The sequence below is a fragment of the Garra rufa genome, chromosome 16, assembly GCF_049309525.1.
Source record: "Garra rufa chromosome 16, GarRuf1.0, whole genome shotgun sequence".
NCBI lineage: Eukaryota > Metazoa > Chordata > Actinopteri > Cypriniformes > Cyprinidae > Garra > Garra rufa.
In genome coordinates, this window is record NC_133376.1 from 12,529,400 (window position 1) to 12,543,844 (window position 14,445).

General features: G+C 32.5%; 1 protein-coding gene across 1 annotated transcript in view; it reads right to left on the reverse strand.

The window, feature by feature from the left end:
- The window catches only part of dock2-like (dedicator of cytokinesis protein 2), an 86,484-nt gene that overhangs the window by 55,754 nt on the left and 16,285 nt on the right, over positions 1-14,445 (reverse strand). Inside the window, exons 8-14 of the mRNA XM_073820184.1 lie at positions 11,809-11,966; positions 11,642-11,723; positions 9,160-9,295; positions 9,002-9,077; positions 2,694-2,770; positions 2,030-2,280; positions 1,849-1,947 (exon numbers count right to left, since the gene is read on the reverse strand). Of these exons, the coding sequence (XP_073676285.1) occupies positions 1,849-1,947; positions 2,030-2,280; positions 2,694-2,770; positions 9,002-9,077; positions 9,160-9,295; positions 11,642-11,723; positions 11,809-11,966 (879 nt within the window). The remainder of the gene's footprint in view (positions 1-1,848; positions 1,948-2,029; positions 2,281-2,693; positions 2,771-9,001; positions 9,078-9,159; positions 9,296-11,641; positions 11,724-11,808; positions 11,967-14,445) is intronic.

A 14,445-nucleotide genomic window follows, 5' to 3' on the forward strand; every position in this document is an offset into this window, starting at 1 on the left:
TTATATTAAAAAATGTCCTGCCTCTTTAGATTTATAATGGCAGTGAATGGCTGTTGAGATTTCAAAGTCCAATAAAGTGCATCTACCCATCATAAAAAGTACTCCACACAGCTCCAGAGGGGTTAATAAAGGCCTTCTGAAGTGAATTGATACGTTTGTGTAATGGTGTTAAAATGTCCATATATAAAACTTAATAAACTGAAACCTCTAGCTTCTGTTTCTAGCTAACTGTTGTACGCACATTCACGAGAGAGTGGCATTCCACCAGACGACATTGAGAATGTTAGTCTCATGAGAACCAAGTTTTGTTACAGCAAAGGAAAACCAGTCTACTCTTGGCATATATCGAAATCCTCCAACATTTTTCTTTAAAAATCGTCATTTTAAACTTCTAATTTGTGACTAGGTGTTTTGTTTTGCTCTCTCTACTGCACTTCCGTGTTTGTCACTTCTCACTGGAGCTTACGCTACGCCTACATACAACAGTCTGAGTTAGCAAAAGCTACAGATTGCAGTTTAAATAGCTGTAGATATGGATATTTTTCTTAGACAAACACATCAATTCACTTTAGGAGGCTTTTATTAAAGGAGTAGTTCACTTCCACAACAAAAATTTACAGATAACGTACTCACCCCCTTGTCATCCAAGATGTTTATGTCTTTCTTTCTTAAGTCATAAAGAAATTAATTTTTTTGAGGAAAACATTTCAGGATTTCTCTCCATATAATGGACTTCTATGGTGCCCCACAGTTTGAACTTCAAAAATGCAGTTTCAAAGTAGTCTAAATGATCCCAGCCTAGAAAGAAGGGTCTTATCTAGAAAACAATCAGATATTTTCTAAAAACATTTACAATTTATATACTTTATAACCTCAGATGCTCGTCTTGTCTAGCTCTGTGTGTACTCTGTGTATTCTGGTTCAATACAGTTAGGGTATGTCGAAAAAACTCCCATCTCATTTTCTCCTCCAACTTCAAAATCATCCTACATCACTGTTTTACCTTTTTTGTAAAGGCTGTTTGACTTTCTTTGCATGTTCACTTTGGTTGGTACTTCTGCAGAGATGTAGGGTGATTTTGAAGTTGGAGGAGAAAATGAAATGTGAGTTTTTCGACATACCCTTACTATATTGTACAGAGTTTATGCAGAGCTAGACAAGACAAGGGTTTGAGGTTAAAAAAGTATAAAAATAGATTTTTTTTTAGAAAATAACTGTTCATTTCTCTAGATAAGACCCTTCTTCCTTGGCTAGGATCATTTAGAGTCCTTTGAAGCCGCACTGAAACTACAATTTGGAATTTGAAACTCGGGGGCACCATAGAAGTCCATTATATGGAGAGAAGTCCTGAAATGTTTTCCTCAAAAACATATTTCTTTATGACTGAAGAAAGAAAGACATGAACATCTTGGACGACAGGGGGGTGAGTACATTATTTGTAAATCTTTGTCTTGGAAAAGAACTACTCCTTTAACCCCCGGTGCTGTGTGGAGTACTTTTTATGATGGATGGATGCACTTTTTTGGGCTTCAAAATCTCAACAGCCATTCACTGCCATTATAAAGGTTGGAAGAGCCAGGACCTTTTTTTTAATATAACTGATTGCAGTATAGAAAGTCATATACACCAAGAATGGCTTGAGGGTGAGTAAATCATGGGGGCATTTTCATTTTTGGGTGAACCATCCCTTTAAATTTAGAGTCAACACCAAATAATACATTTTCAAAATGCATGTTCCTGGTCTAATTGTGAACAGTTATGCTCTTATTATGCTACTTTTATTTTCAAAGTTCATACTAATTCCATTAACTGATTGGTAACAGGCTCAATGTCTCACTCATGTCTTACCTTAAAAGTTTCCATCCAGCGAGGTTGTTTAATCTGGTAGTAAATGACTGATTTATATTCATTTACAGGTCGATCTCCAGCTCCCAGACAGATTGAGTTCTGTACAATAACACAAGACAGCTGTCAATCAACATAGAAAACCGGCCCCAACCAGAACCTCAGAGTCAGAGGTTACACTCACCGGCACGATCTTCCCCTCCTCGTCACACACCAGCATAATGACCTCCACGTTCTTCTGCGTGGTCTTGTTGTACTTGTCAAAGTCTCCGGAGTGCAGCGTGAGGTAGATGTCGTTACGGATGTCACCCGGCATGATGATCTCAGGAAAACCCAGTTTTCGTGCAACCACGGTGCTCCGGTCCACCAGGTGGGGATATTCCTTTCGGATCTGGATGATATCCCCCACTAGAGCTTTCATGGTGACCCACAGACCTGACATGGTGTTTAATGATTAATATTAGCTTCATAATCAGGATCATGTCAGAAATGCAAGGAGTTTTTCTACAGCAAAACTGCTATAGTGATTTCTAAATATTCTTTAGAGAAAACATATGATTTATAGCAGGTGCATATGGTGGAGGAATGTGGTAAAATAACACCATAAATGAAGTTTTATCTGTTTTTGTTCAGCCTTTCCCCTCGTCTCATTGTCTAATGTCTGTTTTAATGACGGTCGTAAAGCTTATCCGTCTCTCATCACTCAATCTCTCTGTTCTGCTGTATTGTGTCTCTGTGTGTGAGTGTGAGCAGATGGGATTATGGGTCCAGCGAGTATTAAAGCATTAGTGGAGGGAGCGGTGATGCTGTGCTGACATTTGAGCAGAGAAAACAGCTCTGAGACGTACCTTGACCTCCGCTGTCACCTCGCGACGTTGTCACTTTGTTCAGCAGAGTGTGAAGAAAGTCATTCTCAGCTACAACCCTACAAACACACACACACACAAAAATAAAGAAAACGTAATAAAAAGTACTTTCAATAATAACATGAACAAATATTTATATATTTATTTACTGGCTACATTTACAATTAGAAATTTCCTCAAGAAATGTTAATTTTGACTCATAATTGTGATTTCCGTCATATTCTGTTTTCAACTTTGTATCTTTGTATTATTATGTCCACCCCCCCACCTTTTTACATTTTGAAAAAAAAATATATATATATGTGATTTTTTTATGCAATAAATTAGACTTTCTGACTTTATTCATTATGACTTGCATCATGAATTATTTATGACTTTTTCCTAATAAAATGTCAGTTTTTACTTTTTATCTCATAATTTTGATTTACATCTTACTGTAATTTCATACTTATGATTTTGTTTTCCTTTTTTACATAAAAAAATTATTTGTGACCTTTTATGCAATAATTAGACTTTTTGATGCCATATTTATGACTTTTAAATCTCACTACTTTCAACTAATTTCAACAAAAAAAATCATAATTCATAATAACTTGTTTAATGAATTAGATTTATGACTTTTTCCTCATAAAATGCAAATTTTGATTTTATTCATAATTTTGATTTTCATCATAATGTAATTTGAACTTTTTATCATAATTACTTCATTTAGAAAAATGACTTTTTTCATGCAAAAAAGTTTACTTTTTAATGCCATATTTATGACTTGTTAATCCCATAATTTAAAAAAGAGAAATTCCTTCATAATTATGACTTGTGTCATGAATTGATTTTTTTTATGATTTTTTTATGCCATATTCATGACTTTGTTCCTCATAAAATGTCAATTTTGACTTTATTCCATAATTTTGATTTACTTTATATTGTAATTTGAACTTTTTATTTCATAATTACAATTTTTTTGACATCCATAACTTTTTATGCAATCAATTTTGCATTTTAATGTCATATTTATGACTTTTTAATCTCATAATTTAAAAAAAAAAAAATAATCCTTCATAATGATGCCTTTTATCATTAATTTGATTTTTTATGCCATATTTAAGACTTTCTCCTCATAAAAATGTAAAAATGTAGATTTTTTTTTTTATTTTTATTATAATTTTCTTTTTTTTTTACATTTAGAAATGCATTTTTACATTTGGAAAAAAAAATATGTAACCTTTTATGCAATAAATGTAACTTTTTAATGCCATATTTATGACTTTTTAATAATTATGATTTTTTTTCCATTTAGAAAAAAATATGACTTAATGCAAAATAAAATTACTTTTTAATGCCATATTTATGACTTTTTAATCTCATAATTTAAAAAAATCTGGTATCATGAATTAGATTTTTTAATGCCATATTTGTGACTTTTTCCTCATGAAACGTCAATTTTGACTTTATTTCGTAATTTTTATTTACTTCATACTGTAATTTCAATTTTTTTTATCTCATAATTATGCTTCCCCCCCTCCATTTTTTGTACATTTGGAAATATATGTGACTTTTTATGCAACTTTTTAATGCCAAATTTATGACTTTTTAATCTAATAATAAAAACAAATTCCTCATAATTATAACTTGTATCATGAATTAGATTTTTTTATGCCATATTTATGACTTTTATCTCATGGATTGTCAATTTTGACTGTTTTTCTCATAATTTTGATTTACGTCAATTTAATTTTAACTTTTTACTTTTTGTCTCAAAATGTTTTTTTTACATTTAGAAAAAAAAATGTGACTTTTTATGAAATAAATTTTACTTTTTAATGCCATTTTTATGACTTTTTAATGCCTTTTTTATGATCTCATAATTAATTTGATAATTAAAAAATATCATTCATAATTATGATTTGTATCATGAACTCGATTTTTTATGCCAAATTTATGATATTTTCCTCATGAAATATCAATTTTGGTTTTTTTTATCTCGTAATTTTGATTTATGTCATACTGTAATTTCAATCTTTCTATCATATTTTTTTTTTCTTTTTTACATTTAAAAAATATATATGTGTGACTTTTTATGCAATAAATCTGACTTTTTAATGCCATATTTATGACTTTTTAATCTCATAATTTCAGGGGGAAAATTCTCCCACAATTATGACTTTATTTGAAATTATGAATTTGATTTTTTTATGCCAATTTTTATTTCATAATTGCAACTTTTTATTTGTATAATATCTTTATTTCATAATTTTGACAAAGAAGTCACAATTTTAATATAAATTTTAAATATTATAATAAAAAAATCCTTCATAATTATGACTTATCATAAATTATTTTTTATGCCATATTTATGAATTTTTCCTCATAAAAATGTCAATTTTTACTTTTTTATCTCATAATTTAGATTCCCCCGCTTTTTTACATTTAGAAAAAAATATATGTGACTTTTTATGTATTAAATTTGACTTTTTAATGCCATATTCATGAATTTTAAATCTCATAATTAAAAAAAACTAATTCCTCTATAATTATGAATTGTATCATGAATTAGATTTTTTTATGCCATATTTATGACTTTTTCCTCATAAAATGCCAATTTTGACTTTATCTCATCATTTTGATTTACGTCATACTGTAATTTCAGCTTTTTATCTCATAATTATGATTATTTATTTTTTTTTACATTTGAAAAAATATATGTGATATTTTATGCATTAAATTTGACATTTTCATGCAATTTTTATGACTTTTTAATCTCATAAAAAACTCCTAATTATGATTTGTATCATGAATTAGATTTTTATGCCAAATTTATGATCTTTTCTGCATGAAATGTCAATTTTGATTTATGCCATACTGTAGTTAAAATTTTTCTATCATGATTTTTTTTTTACATTTAAAAAAATTTTATGCAATAAATTTGACTTTTTAATGGCATATTCATGACTTTTTAATCTCATAATTTCTAAAAAGAAATCCTTCATAATTATGACTTCCATCACGAATTTGATATTTTATGCCACATTTATGACTTTTTCCTCATAAAATGTATATTTTAACTTTTTATTTCAAAATTTTGATTTGTAATTTCAACTTCTTCTCTCATACTTATGATTTTTTTCATTTTTAAATTTTGAAAAAAATGTGACTTTTTATGCAATTAGTTGGACTTTTAATGCCATATTTATAACTTTTTAATCTCACAATTAAAAAATGATTTCATAATTATGACTTGTATCATGAATTAAAATATTTTTATCATATTTTAATTTACTTCATACTGTAATTTTAATTTATCGCATAATTATGATTTTTTCCCCCCATTTTTTACATCTGTAAAAATATATATGTGACATTTTATGCAATAAATTTTGCGTTTTAATGTCATATTTATGACTTTTTAATCTCATAATTTAAAAAAAATTATAAATTCCTTTATAATTATGACTTGTGTCAAGAATTAGATTTTTTATGCCATATTTATGCACAGCAAAATCCCCAGTGTTAATTTAACACTGAGTGTGGACACATATAAACACTGAAGCAGTGTTAAAGTTAACACTGAAGCATTGTTGAAGTTAACGAGATAATTAGGTGATTAACGAAGTGATGAATGATCATTATTGAAGACACCTGCTGTTAATAAGCAGAATCACCAAAGGAGAAAACCAAAATTTTTAAGCAACCATTATAGTGGTCAGTGTTTGCATTAGTTGGGCTCTTGACCCTTACATCTTTAATACTAGATTTTGTTTGGCTGCTGTATTTGAGTTAAAACAGTCAGACATAAGCTCATGTCATCAGGTGATGATTATGTTTTAACATATTCATTGTTTGATGTGAATCACCTAGTGTCTAATCTCTAAGTTAGTTTTTTTTTTTTTTCTTTGCTTATTGTAATAGCCTTGACAATCCACAGCAGAAGATCCAGCACTTCCTATACATTTTGGAAAGATTTTTTTACAACCCGTTTAAAAAAAAAATGTTTCACAAAGGCACACATAGACATCAAGAACCAGCCCATGAATCTCAACAATGGTGACAAACGGCATATTCAGATAAACAGATCAAATCTGAACTCTCATAATTTATTCATGCCGCAATGCATGATGGGAGTCATGGATGAGTTCTGATTGGCTACAACACGCTTTTTGATGGTCACCGTTGTTGTGATTCTCACGCTGATTCTTCATGTCTGTGTGTCTAAATTAAAATAAACTTTTTTCATCATCTGTCTTATTATGCCAAAACTGATTGCTCTTTCGTTCACAGTTTCTTGTAGCCTGTAAGGAAATCCTGTGTCAATCATCACTTTGTTAACTTCAACAATGCTTCAGTGTCAATTTTGACTTTTTATCTCTTAAAGGTCCCATATTGTACACATTTCTGGAGGTTTATTTTAGTTGTTGATGTCCTTAAGAATATATATTTGCGGTATAAGTGCCAAAATACATCTCAATATATTTTTACAGCTCCTTTTTTAGGAGCTCTGTCAAAAACAGGTCGATTTTGGCCCATCTAATTAATATTCATGAGCCTCTCTTCTGATTGGCCTGTTGTTTTCTGAGTGACGCACAGCCAGGCCAATCACAGGTAACTACGGTCATGTATCGTTGTAGCCGAACCCAGAGCAATAGAGGGAGCCGAGCCTGCTGATACTCAACAGGATATTTCAGAATGATCATTAATGTTTTTTCTTTTTCAAACACCGAATGCAGTAAGCTACATAATTGTTGCTTTAGTAAAGCCCCTTTCACAATGCGCGCTGATTCCGGAAAATTACGGGAACGAGCGCTGTGTGAACAAAAGCCAGAACCATAAAGGCAGTGTTGTAGTGATGATGCACGTTACCCTGCGACTCTTCACGACAAAAAAATACGTGCAAAGTGGAATGAAGCGGCGATCAGGCAGAGCCAGCTCCTCACTATCAGCGCTGAAGCACACATTGTTCATCAGGTTAGTTTCAGTTTAGTGAAACGTACGCGTCGCATTACACCTCACATCCAAACGTCACATGTCTTTATGGGTTGTGTGTAAAGCACGCACAGATTCTGGAAAACAACTGTGAATGAACCAAATCAAACAACTCCGGAACAAATCATGGGAAACATTATCCGTGTATTTACTGGAATCGCTGTGTGAAAGAGGCTGAAGTTGACGTGCCACTGGTCTCTTATATTCACGTTGTTCTGAAGCCTGTACAATGATGTAGTTTCGACATCTATCGACTGAACAGGGTTTTCTAGATTAGTTTCCGTGTTGTTGTTGCTTAGCAATGTTATGGACGCGATGTTGTCTGGGTTTGACAAAAGGAGGGTGGGACGGTGGTTGGTGTTCGGGGTGGTGACTGAAGGCGGTGACTGAGTAGATCGGACGTCACATCGTTACGGAAGTCACAGCGGCTCGTGAAAATGAACAGCTACTTTAAGCAGGCTGTGTGCAGTTTACTGTGGATTGACTGTTTTGAAACTCATATGGTAGTTACATAGCCCCTAGACCTCAGTTATCATGAAAAAAGCCAGGAAATTTCGATTTTGACAATATGGGACCTTTAAATTTGATTTAAGTCATACTGTAATTTCAACTTTTTATATATATATTTTTTTCCTTTTTTCATTTGGAAAAAAATTTGGACTTTATGCAATAAATTTGACTTTTTAATGCCATATTTATGACTTTTTTAATCTCATAAAAATCCTCATAATTATGATTTGTATCATGAATTAGATTGTTATGCCAAAGTCATGATATTTTTCTCATGAAATGTCAATTTTGAATTTTTTATAGGTATAGAATGTACAGAATGTATAAATTTCTTTTCATATGTACAACTTACATTAAAACTATTTTTTCCTTATATGGTTTTCTATCATCTATCTGTCTGTCTATCTATCTATCTATCTATCTATCTATCTATCTATCTATCTATCTATCTATCTATCTATTACTATATAGCTTCAACCAAGATACTTTGAATATTTATTAATGAGTTGCTTAGAAATAAAAAATGTCAAAAAATATTTAAACACACACATAATATAATATCTATTGAAAATCAATAAAATGTATTTAATTTTGATCCATGATTTGACTTACTAAAGCTATAATTTTAAGTTTTGAAACATACTTTTAATAATAACATGTAAATATATATTAAAAAGTGTGTGAAAAATTATATCAATCAAAATCCAATTAAAACAACAAACGATCAGAGAACTTTCATGTTTAGTTGAACTACTCCTTTAAGATACATGAACGAACATAAGACCAGAAGAGGAAAGACTTACGGATGAAACGGAATGAAATATTGCTTCTCTTCGTCACATTCTGTCTTTCCTTTGATGATGTCGCTGATGTCCATCACTGCCAATAAGCACAGATATGATCAGTTATGTGTCTGTATGCTGCATGCAGATCAAATGAGAACATTCACACTGATATTCACCAGCGACACCGAATGGCCTCCGCAGGCCCATTGTGCATTTCTTAGAATGAGCATCTTTCATGTCCATACGGCCCACACGCACAATCTGACAGATCAGATAAATCTTCTCTCTGCCCAGGTCTTTATTCCCCAGATCCTTTAGAGAGAGAGAGGAAGGGAAAAAAAGTCTTTCAATCCTTAGGACACAGAAAAATCTCTATCATCACAAAAAAGGTTATCTGTAATATAAATGGTGTTCTTCCTCACATAAAAAGACTATGCTTTGGTTAATCATAATTATGAGATTATGATGTTGCAATTAAGAGATGTTAGTCAAAATTACAGCAAGACAAAAAGACGTAATAATTATTAGATTAAAAAAAATATTAGGGACAGTTATTAGGGAAAAAGTCAAAAATGAGATTAAAAAGTTAAATTATGACACAAAATGTTACATTTGACATAAATATGGCATACATTTTTCGCACAAGGTTACATAAACATAAAATGTCATAATTATGAGATAAAAGTCATAATTATGATCCTGATAATTTCTACTTTTAATGCCATCATTCTGATTTATGACAAACAAGTCAAACTTGACAGTAATAATTATAAGAAAAAACAAATATTAAGTAATAAAGTATGTCAAAATTATAAGACAAGTCATGATGAGACATTTTTTACTTTTTATGTCATAATTATGAAATCAAATTTATGACAGTAATAATTATGGGGGGCAGGTAATAATTGTAACCTGAAAAGTAATAGCCTACTAAGTAATTATGTCATTTGACTTATGTCAAAATTTTAAATTAAAAAGTCAAAATTATGAGATAAAAATTAATTTATAACAAAGTCAAATTTATTATTTATTTATTATTATTAAGTCAAATTCGAGATAAAAATCATAATTATGATATATAAAGTCATGACTATAAGACATTTTATGCTGTAAATATCATTTATGACAAACTAGTAAAATTTCTGAATTTATTCATTATTTTTTGTATTAAAGACAAAATTGCTAAATAAAAAGTCATATGTAGCATAAAAAGTCACATTTGTGGGATAAAAAGTCATAATTATGAGATAAAAAGTCAAAAATGTCATAATTATGAGATAAGTACTAATTATGATATATAAAGTCATGATTACTTTATGTCATAATTATGATTTATGACAAACAAGTCAAATTTATGATAATAATAATTATGGGGGGAAAAGACATTATGTCACATTGACTTTATGACAACATTTTGAATTAAAAAGACAAAATTATGAAAAAACAAGGTCATATGTAGCATAAAAAGTCACATTTGTGGGATAAAAAGTCATAATTGTATGATAAAAAGTCTAATTTGTGACGTTATATTTGAGTTTTTTTGACCAAATTAAAAAGTCAAAATTATCAGATAAAAAGTCATAAAAAGTAAACATGACATACAATGTCATAATTATGAGATAAGTACTAATTATGATATATAAAGTCATGATTATGAGACATATTTTTACTTTTTATGCTATAATTATGATTTATGACAAACAAGTCAAATTTATGACAGTAATAATTATGGGGGGGGGGGTCATTATGTCATTATGTCACTTTACTTTTTATGTCAAATTTTTTAATAAAAAATAACAGAAAAGTCAAATTTATGAGATAAAAAAGTCATAATTCTGATATATAAAGTCATAATTAAGTCATAATTATGATTTATGACAAACAAATCAAATTTATGACAGTAATAATTATGAGGGAGGGATAATAATTGTGACCTAAAAAGTAATACTAAGTTATGTAATTTGACTTATGTCAAAATTCTAAATTAAAAAGTCAAAATTATGAGGTAAAAAGTCATATATAACATAAGTCAAATTCAAGACAAAAAGTTTCATTTAAAAAAATAACAGAAAAGTAAAATTTATGAGATAAAAAAAGTCATAATTATGATATATAAAGTAATGATTATGATACATATTTAATGTTTATGCTATAACTATGATTTATGACAAACAAGTCAAATTTATAACAGTAATAATGATGAGGGGGGGACTAATTATGATATAAAAAGTAATACTTAATCATTATGTCACTTACATTTTTATGACAACATTTTAGTTTTTAAAGCCAAAATTTTGAGATAAAAGAACTCATATATAGCATAAAAAGACAAATTGATTACATAAAATGTCATAATTATGATAAATAAAGTCATAATAATGAGATTACTTATTTACTTATTCCTAATTATGATCTACAACCAAAAAAGTCATGACAGTTATAATTATGAGGAAAGAATTGATGTGAAAAGTCAATTATAAGATATTAAGACTACGCATTTGAATTTCAAGTCATCATTTTGACTTTTATCTTATAATTACAACTTCTAAATCTCAAAATTTTGATTCACCAAAGCATGATTTTTTTTCTCATATGGCAGAAATAGGCTTCCATAGGTACCCAAGACAGACTGCCGAGTGAAATCTGTGAGTGACTTACTGTAAAGACCACCTTCAGACTGTTGAGCATCTCAATGTCTTTGGGCAAACCTTTATCTCCCCATCGGACCAAATAATTCTCACTGCGGAGACAGAGACAGAGTGTGTGTAATAATGATCTGAATAATGATGAGACTGATCATTAAAAAGTGTGTCTGTGAGACGCACCTGATGTTAGTCTGTTTGATGGGATCGTACAGAGACATGAAGAGCTCCGAATCCTCCCCGATACGACACACAAAGTTACGCACAAAGACGTACAGGCTGTGAGTGGGAGAAGACTGGATCCGTGCGGATACGCCGGAATGATCCATCTGAACGTTGGACTACACAGAGCAGAACAGAAGAGACAGGGGCTGAAATAAACCTGACTGGTGTTAACCTGGGAAAAACTCTCTACCCCAATACCAGAGTAATGTTTAGCACTTGCTGGGTTGCTAATGTGTTCTACATGGTTGCTAAGGCGTTGCTATGTGGTTGAGAGGGAATCAGGGTGGTTCCTAGCGCATTATTATGTAGTTGCTAGGCTATTCTGAGAGGTTACTGTGATACATTATGCAGTTACTAGGTGCCAAAGTGTTGCCAAGGGGTTTCTAGGGTGTCTGGGTGGTTGCTGAGAGTGTGGGTCATTGTTCTGAGTAGTTCCCAATGTGTCACTACGCGGTTTCTAAGGTGTTTGCGTGTATGTTGTGCTATATTATGCCGTTACTAGGTGCCGAGGTATTGCCAAGTGGTTTCTAGGTTTCTGGCTGGTTGCTGGGAAGTGTGGGTAATTGTTAAGGTATTCTGGGTGATTGCAAAGTTGTCACCAAGTGGTTTCTAAGGTGTATGAGTGATTGCTGTGGTATAATGTGCAGTTACTATGTAGTCTGGTGTTTGCTAAGGTGTCCAGGTGTTCTGGATTGTTGTCTGGGTGGTTTCTGGGAGGTGTGGGTAATTGCTAAAGTATTCTGTGTGGTTGCCAAGGTGTCACCATGTGGTTTCTGTTGTGTCTTGAGTTGTTTCTGTGGTATAATATGCAGTTACTAGGGAGTCTGGGTGATTGCTAGGGTGTTCTGGATGGTTGTCAAGTGGTTTTTAGGGTGTCTGGGAGGTGTGGGTAATTCTTATGGTATTCTGAGTGGTTGCCAAGGTATCACCAAGTGGTTTCTAAGATGTCTAAGTGTTTGCTATGGTATAATATGCAGGGTGTCAGGGTGGTTGCTGGGAGGTGTGGGTAATTGTTAAGGTATCCTACATGGTTGCCAAGGTGCCAGCAAGTGGTTTCTAAGGTGCCTGGGTGATTGCTGGGAGGTGTGGGTAATTGTTAAGGTATTCTGAGTGGTTGCCAAGGTGTCACCAAGTGGTTTCTAATGTGTCTGGGTGATTGCTGTGGTATATTATGCAGTTGCTGGGTGATTGCTTAGGTGTTCTGGGTGGTTGCCATGTGTCTTTAGGATGTCTAGGTGGTTGCTGAAGAGTGTGGGTTATTGTTAAGGTGTACTGAGTGGTTCCAGCATTACCAAGTGGTTTCTGAGGTGTCTGAGCGATTGTTGTGGTATAATATGCAGTTACTAGGGAGTCTGTGTGATTTCTATGGTGTTCTGGATAGTTGCCAATGTGTTGCCAAGTGGTTTCTAAGGTGTTTGAGTGATTGGTGTGGTATATTATGCAGTTGTTAGGGAGTCTGGGTGATTGCTAGGGTGTTCTGGGTAGTTTCCAAATGTGTTCCCAAATGGTTTCTAGGGTTTTTGGGTGGTTGCTTTGGGAATTAATATGCAGTAGCTAGGGTGTCATGGTAGTCACTAGGATATCATTATCATTATGTGTTGCTATGTGGTTGCTAGGGTGCTCTGGGAGGTGGCTGCAAAAGCATTGCAAAGTGGTCGCTTGGGCATTATTATGCAGTTGCTAGGGTGTCTGGGTGATTGCTTGGTGTTCTGGATGGTTGCCAAGGTGTTGCCAAGTGGTTTCTAAGGTGTCTTGGTGGTTGCTGTTTGTATTATGCAATTGCTAGGGAGTCGGGGTGATTGCTAGGGTGTTCTGGGTGGTAGCCAATGTGTTCCCAAATGGTTTCTAGGGTTTCTGGGTGATTGTTAGAACATTATTATGCGATTGTTGTTGCGCTTGCTAGGCGGTTACTAGGGAATCATAATGCAGTTGCTAGTGTGTCCTCGTTGTCACTAGGATGTTCTGGGTATCTTATTGATTGTAAGGGTGGTTGCTAGGCATATTGTGTTGGTAGGGTGGCTGGGTGGTTTCTAAGGTGTTCTGGGTGGTTACAATTGAATTTTTAAGTGGTCTCTAGGATGTCTGTGTGGTTGCTAAGGCATTATTTTGCAGTTGCTAAGGTCTCTGGATGGTTAAAAAAGCATTTAAAAGGGATCACTAGGACATTATAATGCAGTTGCTAGGGTGTCTGTGTGGTTGCCAAGGCATTATTTTGCAGTTGCTAGGGTGTGTAGCTAGTTAAAATGACGTTGCTAAGTAGTTGCTGGGGCATTACTATGCAGTTCCTAGGGGTTTCTGGCAGATGAATTATTTAAATGAAGTTCATGTTTAGTTTGTTCCACCTCAACTGAGGTCATTAAGTTATTCCAGCGGGGTTACAGGAGGAGATTCAGCGTGAATTCACAGCAAAACCAGACCGAAGGAAACTAAAGCCATGGGAGTTCATTGATTTCATTTGTTCAGTCATCCTGAACATCTAAAAGCATCTCATTTAAACTACAAACTCTCTCTCTGATGCTTGAACATACGAGAAGCTCCTTGTGGCTTCATTCTTAGGGTTCGTCTGAAAACCATTAAATGAAAGTGAAATGAAAA